Source organism: Euprymna scolopes, chromosome 29, assembly GCF_053919585.1.
Source record: "Euprymna scolopes isolate OS-2025 chromosome 29, ASM5391958v1, whole genome shotgun sequence".
Classification (NCBI taxonomy): domain Eukaryota; kingdom Metazoa; phylum Mollusca; class Cephalopoda; order Sepiida; family Sepiolidae; genus Euprymna; species Euprymna scolopes.
The window spans coordinates 5,973,546-5,984,647 of NC_136510.1; the positions used below are offsets into that span (position 1 = coordinate 5,973,546).

The window sequence follows — 11,102 nt, forward strand, 5'->3', positions numbered from 1 at the left end:
GATTTCTAAAAGAAATCCTCAGATTACAGATGGCACAGTAAGGCTGAGGTGATTGTGTGAATTACTATTTGCTTTCACCCCTTCATTATTTGAAGCTTTTTTAGAAAAAGCACATTCTTTATTTGCAAACTTTTGTATGACTTGATGGGAGCACATTGGTCTTTATTATAGACTAGCGGCGTGTGTTTGGGGGGTGATCAAAACAACCCGGTTTTAAAAAAAAAAAAAAAAAAAAAAAAAAACATTGGCCGGGTGTGTTTTGGAGGTGTAAAAAAAAAAAAAAAACTTTCTAGTAGGAAAGTAGGCTTGAACCCCGAACCTTTGACGTGGAGGTGGAAACAAAATGGAAAAAAAACCCTGGGACCTAACCATCTCAGCCACGAGAGAAGAGAAATGAAAATCATCTTAATTTAATGTTTATAAAATCAAATTGACAGGTGCGAGAAACTTAGGTCGCGTGATGTTTGACCTTGAAACATGACGCGGCTGCAAGCCAGTTTTCGCTTGTTTTATACTGAAAAGCGAAAGAAACATGCGATCAAAATATCTGGAAAAAATAGCGCATGAAAGTTGGGCAAATTAAATACACACAAGACTCCCGTTCTTAAGTCGTAGATATTATCATTTTGACATGATATAAAAAGTTTTAAGAAGTGAGCCGAGTGAGAAGGTCGAGAAAAAAAGCCTTTTGCAGACATACACAAAAAGCGAACAAACATACATACATAGATTTTTGTTTTTATATATATAGATTAAAGGACCAGCTTTATTAGCCTGGTGTTGTCCAAGAGTCATTTTTACTTGTATTTTTATTTCATTATTTTCCTCTCAACCCCTTTTTTTATGTAATTTTTTGTAAGAAAAATCATTCCAAAAAACTTGCTTTGCTGTAATAAATTTTATGAAAAAATGTTGAAATTTAAATTTCTAAAAATTAAACTGTTTGGTACTATGCAGAATAAAGATTTATTAGAATTTTGGGGGCTTTTTTAAAACACTGAAAGTTAAAACATTGAGTCAATGAAACCGTAGCAGCCAACGTTTAAGAAAACGTTTATAAAAAAAATTATCTTGATTTTGAACAAAAAGACATTAAAAAATTGGGTTTTCTATAAATTGTTATTCAAAAATTATTCATGAAACTTACCTTACAATGATTTTTTTTTTTTCTTTTTATAATTTGAATTTTCTTTAAGTTTTGTAATTACTGTCCGATTATTCCTTGTATTTTCTTTGTAACAATCAAAACAATATTGTTTTTATGTCTTCAACTTAATTTTTAATTAAATTATCTTCGTTAAGACGAGCAATAAGTTTTCATTAAAAAAATTGGCCATTATTTGCGTGGAAAAAAAATCTCAAAATTCTCATTCGGAGCTTTCTGGCATTTCACGTAAACTGTTCAGAAAATTCTGAGGATAGCTTGGTCTTTATTTTGCACTAGCGGGGAGTACCCGGTGTTGCCCGGGTGTTTGTAGGTGTGTGTGTTTTTGGGTAAATGAAAACAAAAATCGTTGGTTGTTTAAAAAAAAAACAAAAAAAAAAACGGAGCCTTGACGCACAGTTGGAAAATAAAGTGTGGCAAAAAATGTGCGACTTGGCAGGTGTCCGTTTTTGACGAATTAATGACGTCCACTTTGAGTGTGGAACAGTGTTTTATTTACCGTGAGTCTGTTCGCTTTTTTTTTTTTTTTTTTTTTTTATACGAAAAAGCTTAATGCACATGCGGTGATCGAAAATTGTTGAATATTTATCTTTTGAAAGTCTGCAAATTAAATAGACAGGCGACCCCGGTTGTTAACTCGTAGATACTATCGTTTAGGTGCGATATAAAAAGTTTTAAGAAATTGTGAGGTGACCGATCGGTTCTTGGAAAAAAAGCCTTTGTTGGACATACACGAAAACGCACACACACACACAAGCATTTTCACTTTTATATTTATAGAAAAGTTTTTTTTTTTTGTTTTTTTTATAGAAATAAACATGAGTATGAAGTAAGATTGTTGTTTTTGACCCGACTTTTTGATTTAAAAAAAAAAAAAAAAAAAAATTATTTTTGCAAAATTTAATTGAATTATATTGTTAATTGTTTGACTAGAATTGTAAAAAAAAAAAAAAATCTTTAAGTTTTAAATTGGACAATCTCTTGTAATGATTTTATTTCAATAAAAATGATTATTTTTTTAATGAAATACTTCAGATTGATTAAATATGTTCTTGAACATTTAAACAAATAAATATTAAGCCCCTCCCCTTCATTTGTTTATAATTTTATTTTGACAACATTAATTTGACGGCAGACTTATTGTTCATTTTTACAGCGATGGTTTCTCCTATATTTAAATGAATATTAATTACAGTAGTTAAATTAGCTAATTTTTTTATTTTTTATTCTTTTTTTTTACCCCAAACAAAGCACAGTGCCACTTTGATGTAAGTGGTTACTATTGGGGTCATAGGTTGTAGGGTACTATGTAGGGAGCTCAGCAGCAAGATGTCTGTTCACATTACACTTGAGCTTCTGCATGTCAGTACAGTTGGGAAAGCAGGAATCCAGCAGAGAGTTCCGAAGTCCAGCAATTCTGGGGAAGAAATTATTAGAGTAGAAGGCTTTCTTACATCTAGGGATCTCTACTGTCTAGGGGTGGGATTTTGCTGCTTTTCGGGTTTGTCGGGGTATTTACGTCGACAGGGTACAAAGGCTAGTAGTTCATCAGAGCATCCATCATTAAAATACTTGTAGAACAGGCAGAGGAATGAAACATTTCATCGATTCGACAGAGGCTGAAGCTTAGATGACAGTTCAGGGCCTATCAGGTTGGTGACTCTTTTGAACCCTTTCCAAGACTGATACAATAGTAGCAAATGCACCAGCCCAAATAAATGTGACAATAAGCCATACATGGACGTATGGTGGCCTTATAGATGTACAGGATACTTTCAGGCACAAGTAAATTTCTAGCATGATAGAGAGAGCCCACCTTCCTCGCAGCGGCCTTGGCAATGCTCTTGATATATCTGTTCCAACTTATAATTCCCAGTGAGCATTAAGCCAAGGAGTTTGAAAGAAGTACTTTCAGGTAATATATCTTTAGCCATAGTTATTGGTGGTTGAGAAGGTTTCTTGTAATTATTGAAGGAAACAAGCTTGGTCTTGGTCTTGGCAGCATTGAATGTGACGATCCATTTATGTCCCCATTCCACTACAGATTGGAGGTCTTCCTCTACTGTTTCTGCCGTTTCCTTAGATATGTGTTTATTTGATTTCCTCTTGTGAGTTATAGAGCGTGGTGTCATCAGCAGACCCATCTCAGAGACAATTTTATCAGGGAGGTCATTTACGAATATTAGGAATAATAAGAGTTCCAAGGATGTATCCCTGAGGTACACCTGCATTTATTTCATTGTTTACACGTACAACCGTCGGGGACAACCTGGATTCTTTTCTTTAAGAAGGATTTAATTATATAAGTATTCGTTCAGTGATACTGTATGATCTGATTTTCCTGAGAAGATCGTGCCAAAGCCTTGGATATATCTAGGACTACTGCTCTAACGTCCCCTGCTTTGTCTAGTGTATGGTATGTACGTTCAGAGATTATAGTTGGGATATCTGCTATAGAATGGACTTGCCTAAAACCGTATTGTTGTTCGTCCATATTATGTTGACATTTATTTCATGAACACTTCTGCATCATCAAGATGCAACTGTCGTAGTGCGGGATGTCCTTGTCTAGTCCATTCCATAAAGCATGCACACTAAATGCTCCCTTTTTGCTGTAGTACTGGAGCTGAGTTTATAGACGGAACCTTCTTGTCATGACCTTTTGACTAGGAGCACAGTGTAGTAACTGTTCTGATATTAGGTAATATTTTTGTGACAATCCAGTGTATCCTATTCTCGTGTGTAACTTAGCCTTTGTGGGAAGCCAAGTAAATTGATTGATACTCGTTACAATTTCAAATGGCCGCTGCTTTGGACATGGACGAGTCGGCCCTAGACACAAAATACAATGTCCGCCTAACCCTAATAATCAACTGTGTATGGCTCATGTTTCCATTGGTAATGTTCAGCCACGTCTGGGGAACTCTTTTCAGGGTGTTTGTGCTATATTGATGCCTGAGGACACATTTGAAGAGAAACCATGTAAATAAGAATTTTTCATGAAATGAATTTTTGCATTTTTCGTGATGCAGGTTGTGTGTGAATGAGAAGGGGAGATAACATCAGCGGAGTTAATTTGAATTTTATGTCCCACAGTTATTTAGACATGGATTGATGGAATTAGTTATAATGCAAATCTTGATTATTGTGTTCACAGGATCTTTAACATTTTGGATGCATCTAGAAGAACTTGGGTATCTAGTGAGGGGAGGGGGTAGCTCTGGCATAATAGTGAAAAATTGATAACGTAACCTCTGAGGTTCAATTGCATTGTTTTGACTTTGTGTATTTGTATAGAATTCTGAACTGAGCCAATTATTTAATCTAAGGGTAAAATATTCTCATTCTGTCGGCCATGAAGTGTTAACAATCATTTCTAAATGAGTCTTTTGGAGGTTTGAAGGTTCGATCCTTACTCAAGGTTATAATAGACATGACCTGAATTGAAATGCCATGACTGCTTGACAAAGATTCCCGAGTTCAGAGATTATATCGATTGAAATGTTGTGCATACAAAAAGTGAGAATATTCAACATTTTTTGTAACGATTTTACCTTTTCTGTCGAACAGTTGTTATAATTAATCATTTTTTCAGATATAGAGATGGACCTGGTAATCCAATTCGATGTACCTTCGATGGAACATTGAAAGATCTGATATTCTACATTAAACCAAGGCAGCCCAAAAAAATTTATTATCAACAGGTAATTTAAAAGATTGATTTCGCTTTTAAAAATTCTTATAGTTTAGAAAAAGAATTCAAATTTTTTTCTAAATTTAATATTTGAAGATTAAAGGCTAATGCGGTTGTATATTTCACTTCATTTCAGCTCAGTATACGAATCAATGAGTTGGAAAATAAGAGACAGATTAAATGTATATGGGTGAATTATAATTTGAAAGAAGAGGTAAGTTTTCCTTTGTTTCTTCTAGGAATTTTGGATGACATAATTGAACACGTTGATATACAAAACTAGCATATTTACCCAGCATTGTCCAGTATTAAATGTAACGTTAAATTCCTTTTAAAAATAAATTAAAAACTAGAAAGAAACTGAGACGTGCATGCAAGTATTATGTTTTTTTTCTAAACAATTGTTCATTTTTTGTAAGTGAAAAAAAAAAAACCCATTATTCTGAGGTCAAAATCTAGACAGTGAGTCAAATACGATCGTCATTAGGTCAGCTTGACACCATCTTTAAAAAGCGTTTTCAAACCTACTTATTCTTAACATAAGGAAGCTGTCATGTGAACGATTTGTGCTTGCGCATTCGTGAAACAGTTAACAGATAAAAATCCGATGGCTTCCAAGTACTCATTGTTCAATTTTAACCCCTTAGCCGCCCTTTTTTCCAGATGAAAACTGATTAAAAAGTTTTCCACATGTCTGAATAGCCTATATATGAAATATTCGCTCAGTATATAGGTTGAGTTGTCCTAACACACACACATTCTCACTTTTAAAGATATATAGATTATTAAGCACCAATTGTTTTTGATGCTAACTGTACTGTCTTATAGAAAACCTTGTTTCATTATAAAAAAAATATTCTCCGTGAATTAAAACTTCAGTGTATATTTTTACCATTTTGTTACAGTTTTTAATATTTGAAAATAAATTTAGCATGTATTTTTTAAATTTAGTTAGTAAGAAAACAAAACCAAACTAGATTAAATAAATGAAAATTCAGATTTTGATTTTGAAAGCCAGAAGAATTAACATTTCATCTGTTTTGGGAATCAAAATTTTAGTATATTGAGGCATGGACTTGGAATTTTTGTTCAAAATTGGAATTGTTCCAATTTTGAGACATTCATGAAAAGAAATGAACAGACTGTACTTCATTACTTAGTATTTATTTATATTTAATTTATTCAAAGAAATTTTTCCATTTCTATATTTTTCAATTTATAGAAAGAACTTGTATTATATCCTAATAAAAATGGTAAAGTAGCAGATCTTTTGGAAGAAGCTAAGAAACAAGTAGAATATTCTGAAGATGGATCCAAACGATTGCGGTAAGTTGATGCTCATCACCTTCCTCTTTCATTCAATGTTTAATAAAATATTTGCAATGTAACGTTAAAGCGTGTTACATAAAGTGTTAGTAATCAGTTTTCATATTTTAAAATCAGAAAATTCTAGAATATTTCTATCAGCATCTTTTTCTCGAGTTTTTAAAAAATTTTTCCATAATTTAAAATGTTCGGACCCTTTTTTATTTTTATTTATTTTGTCATGTGCAGGTTATTAGAAATTATTAGTTACAAGATTCATGCCATTCAGAAAGAAGAAACTTTGCTGGAGAATCTTACAAATACATCAGCAACAGCAAAAACTTATCGAATTGAAGAGATTCCAAAAGATGAAGTTACCCTGGCTGAAGATGAAATGATGATTCCAGTTGCTCATTTTCACAAGGTTTTTTTTTTCTTTTCTTTTTTTCAACTTTTGAAATGACCATTTAATTATTGCGTTAGTCAAACTACAATTCTCATCTTGGTTGATGATGTAACCTTCAACTATCATAAGATGTCTTTTTTTTCAACTTGCGGATTTTCTATTCAAACTCTGAACGTGTGATGAATTTTGAACTTTTTAATTAACAAGGGTAGATTGTTCTCATTCTATCAACCATGATCTGATGGACGTGCTTATTTATGTTACTCTTATCACCAGTCTGGTTAGGATTACACATTTAATATCCAGGACATTGTCATCTCAAAATGATTGTTAATTAACATTTTTAATTTGTCCGTGTGTAAGAGTTCAAGGATTCCCAAGTTTGACTGAACACATCTGGAGACCGTCGGGGGCTTAATTGCCTGAAACTAGGATAATAACCAAAACGAATAGTTTGAAAAATCCAAACGATTAAAGAAATTATTTGCTCAACAAATTCTGTTGATGGTTATTTTTTTAAATATTTTTTAATTTAATCTTTTTTTTACCAATAAAGTTGTTTTAATATAGTTAATTTTATTCAATTATTATTTGTAAAACTCTATTTTCCTACCTACCCCCCCCCCCCCTACCCCAGGTTTTGCTTTTTAAGTAAATTCAACAAGCTTTGTAATCTTCAATTTGTGATTTACCAAATATTTTCTATTTTCTTTTCAGGATCTCTTCTGCACGTTTGGAACACCATTTCTTTTAAAAATCAAACATGTAAGAAAAACTTAAATTTTATTTATGCCTTGAATTTATTTTCAACTAGTAATCTGCCCAGCATTGCTCAGTCATAAAATATGGTTAAATATATTTTAATTTATGCATATTTCATATTTATTATTATAAAGCAAATTTTCTATAGATTATTATATTGTACCCAATATATATATAGTTGTGATTTGAAGTAAAAAAAAAAAAAAAAAAAAAAAAAAAAACAACAATGTGATGGCTACAATCGAAACCAAAATATTATAGCTCTCCAACGGTATTCACTACCATATGGCCTAAGGACGTATGAATATCAAAACTTATGAAATTAATGTAATTAACCGTATATTTGCGCATGTGTGGTGGATATAAAGTGCATTTACACTTGCCAATCAACCAATTTTGACCCTTTACCAGCTATTTTATTTTTTCAGCTAAAGACTAAGTTGAATGTGTTTCATTGATCTAAATACCCTATATATCAATTTTTTTCTCCATATGATATAACATGGTTACTCATTTAATATTTCCTTGGAGCAATACCGTGACACAGCTAATAATTATTAGAAATAGTATTTAACCCTAACCTCCTCGCCAAGTGTCTATTAAGAGAAATTACCTCATTTGGTCATTTCTATTATTTTTATAGAATGAACCTTTTTCCACCGTGAAAGAAAGAATACGGAAAAAATTGGATGTTGTTGATAAGGAATTTGAGAAAGTAAGTATTTTTATTTATTTTTTTTAAGATAAAACAATTGTTTACTGATTCCCCCCACTTATTTTTTTTTTTTTTTTAAAGCCAACAAAGATTTCATCATTTCATAGATTGCTTCCTAATCTGCTTTTTTTGTTTTAATCATTTTTAATTTTGTAACATTTTTAATTTTGTAACATTTTTAATTTTGTAACATTTTTAATTTTGTAACATTTTTAATTTTGTAACATTTTTAATTTTGTAACATTTTGCTTTAATTTTTTTCTTGTATTTTCTCTACAGTACAAATTTGCAGTTGTGATTATGGGACGACAAGATTACATCCCAGATGATGGGGATTCAGATTTCCAGTTAAATTTGTCAAAATTTTTACCTCACCAGATTTCAGGTAAATTTCCTTTGATATATATACGTTTTATTTTTATTACCGTTTTTTTTTTTTTTTTTTTTTTTCTGTTACATTTTTGTTTCAGCTACGCAACCGTTTTTTTGCTGTTATGTAGCCTCCTCAGACTTTACAGAAAAGTTTATGGTGGAATGAATGATGTCGGGAGGAATGCAAGAAAAGTGGAAAGAGAAAAGGGTGGAGGTGGGGTGCTTGGTCGGTCGGTAATGCTTTAGTTTTGGAGTTTGAAGTTGTTCAGGAGGTCAACAATTGGAGCTGTATCCTTATTGATGAATCCGTGGTCGTCCGTCGGGTTGTTCCTTTCATCTTTTCCCTTTAGAAAGAAATATGCTTTCCATCGCATCCTTCTGATTAGTATATTATATATATATATTTATATATATATATATATATATATATATATATATATATACATACATACTAGTAGGGGTACCTAGGTGTTTGTAGATGGGGGGGGGCTTAGTAGGCAGGCGGGCTTGAACCCACAAAGGCGGAAAAGAAAGTGAAAGAAAAGTTGAGTTTACCGCTGTGCCATGACGTGATCAGAAGTGTTCTAATTTAGCAATGAAAAAGAAATGAATGAGTTGGTAATTAAGTTAAATATCACGTAGGTGCAGAAATGAACGTCTGGCTGTAGGCCAGTTAAGCTTTCAGCTTTCTGACCCATACTTATCTTGATAACATTGGAATACAGGGTGGAACAGGTGCTAATGTGATTGCAAGAGTTTTGAGTGGATGGAAATGCATTCAGGGAACTTCTGCCATTACTAACCAGCATGATTAGACGTGTATGTCGTGTGATGTTGCATGGAAGCGCAAACTGGAAGAGCTTTGCATGAAGTGAAATGATGAAAATGGTGCAGTAGATATGTGATGGGAGTCTTGAAGACAAACATGGATCAGAGGGAGATTAAATCTGGACAGTATAATATAGATGTGTGCACAACAGAGGACTTTGTTGGTTTGGTCACATTGAAAGAATGGATAAGTTCTTTGGTTGTAGAACAGTTAAGATAGCAAGGTTAGTTTGCAGGAGTGAGCTAAAAGAGATGTGGGAGAAAGGAATAAAGACTTGGCCAGAGATAAGTTAGTTTGGAAATGAATCTCTAAAAGCCATTGGTGTAACTCATGCCAGCATGTAAAAACGAATGCTGAACCAATGATGAGAAACGTCAAATGTCAGATTGAAATGGCCTGTGTTCATATTTTGAAAAAAAAACATTTTTTTTTTTCATTATTCTAACATTGAATCTAGAAAAGATTTTCTTTTGGTGAATAGAAATTTTTTTTCATGAGTTATTTAAAAACATGTTATTTAAAAAAAATGTTATTTAAAAAAAATGTCCTTATTCTTTACTTTTATTTTTTAGGTGGCGGTCTTCAAACTCGTCCCTGGTTAGGATTGGATCATGTTAATAAAACTCCGAAGCGATCACGTTATAACTACCTTGAAAAGGCCATTAAGATTCACAACTAATGAGCACTATCCGGACTGTTACAGAGCATTTCTCCTCCTCCTCTTTCTACTCTTCCTCCTTTTAGTGGCTCGTGACAAGACGACAAAAGAAAAATGAAGTCTGCCAATTGCAATGGCTGCGACGATGGCATCAGTTATTTCTTTGCAGAAATCTGTGTCTTGTGTTTCCATTTTATTTATATATACATATATATATATATATACACACATATATATGTGTATATATATATATACCAACGCTGGCCTCACTTGTTGATTGCCAAACACTGAATGGCAATGCAAGCAACAATTTAATATATGAACTCTTCACATCAATCCTCCTCCTCCTCTCACAGACAAATACAAAGCAATAAAAAAAAACCCTTCACTCTTGAATCGGCTGTCCATTTGCTGTCCATCCATTATTCTACCTTCTCATTTAGTTGCTCGTTTTTCCCCTTTTCAATTCAGTTAATGTCCCTTCCCTTTTTTTTCACCTCTTCATTATCTAAACCAGTGGTTCTCAAATTCCTTTTTAAACCTTTTACCCCATGCATTGTTTAAAAAAAAAAAATTTTTTTTGTATCTTGATGATTAAATATTAGAAATTGTATAAAAAATTCTGTGTATTGTAGAAAACTTAAAACTTATTGCACATAAAGTTTAAACCTGATGGGAAAATGTTTAAGGATGAAATAAATCCGAAATCTATGAGGACATTTATTTAAAATCTTAAACGAGCACCATATTATTCTTAGTCTGTTACGCAGTAGAGGAAAAAACAAAAAAAAGTTTCTTGAAATAAACACTTATCAAGCAACATTTATTTTACACGGATGACAAATTATATCTGCAGACTCACTCAAGAACCATGCATCTAAACGATAAAATAGAAACGAGAATTTTGATAACGAATTAGTGAGACTTTCTGCCTGAAAAATTCAATTCTACTTTTTTTGATCAGCAGCTTATGTTAGCATCTTCTTCTACCCCCCCCCCCCAACTTTTTTAAAATCCTGAGTAACTATTATTTTACTGTTTCTCTGGTTAAGTTTTTTCTTCTTCTCTGAAATGACAGCTAAGGACAGTTTTTAAATAAATGTTGATGTTTTTTGTTAAAAACAAAATATCAATTTATCCTGACGAGTGTGATTGGTTTTTATTAGGAATTCGATCTAATTAAAAAAAAAAATCAA

At 32.4% G+C, this 11,102-nt stretch overlaps 1 protein-coding gene across 8 annotated transcripts in view; it reads left to right on the plus strand.

The window, feature by feature from the left end:
• The window catches only part of LOC145252466 (ubiquitin carboxyl-terminal hydrolase 7-like), a 132,164-nt gene extending 122,154 nt beyond the window's left edge, over positions 1 to 10,010 (plus strand). For 6 of the 8 annotated variants that reach the window (XM_080111885.1, XM_080111891.1, XM_080111888.1 and 3 more), the window contains 8 exons: positions 4,761 to 4,869; positions 4,996 to 5,073; positions 6,082 to 6,185; positions 6,414 to 6,588; positions 7,288 to 7,335; positions 7,976 to 8,047; positions 8,327 to 8,432; positions 9,821 to 10,010. In XM_080111885.1, coding sequence (XP_079968011.1) covers positions 4,761 to 4,869; positions 4,996 to 5,073; positions 6,082 to 6,185; positions 6,414 to 6,588; positions 7,288 to 7,335; positions 7,976 to 8,047; positions 8,327 to 8,432; positions 9,821 to 9,927 — 799 coding nt within the window. In that variant the 3' untranslated portion in view covers positions 9,928 to 10,010. The remainder of the gene's footprint in view (positions 1 to 4,760; positions 4,870 to 4,995; positions 5,074 to 6,081; positions 6,186 to 6,413; positions 6,589 to 7,287; positions 7,336 to 7,975; positions 8,048 to 8,326; positions 8,433 to 9,820) is intronic. The other 2 variants (XM_080111890.1, XM_080111887.1) reach the window with 1 other exon arrangement.
• The last annotated feature ends 1,092 nt before the right edge of the window (positions 10,011 to 11,102 follow it).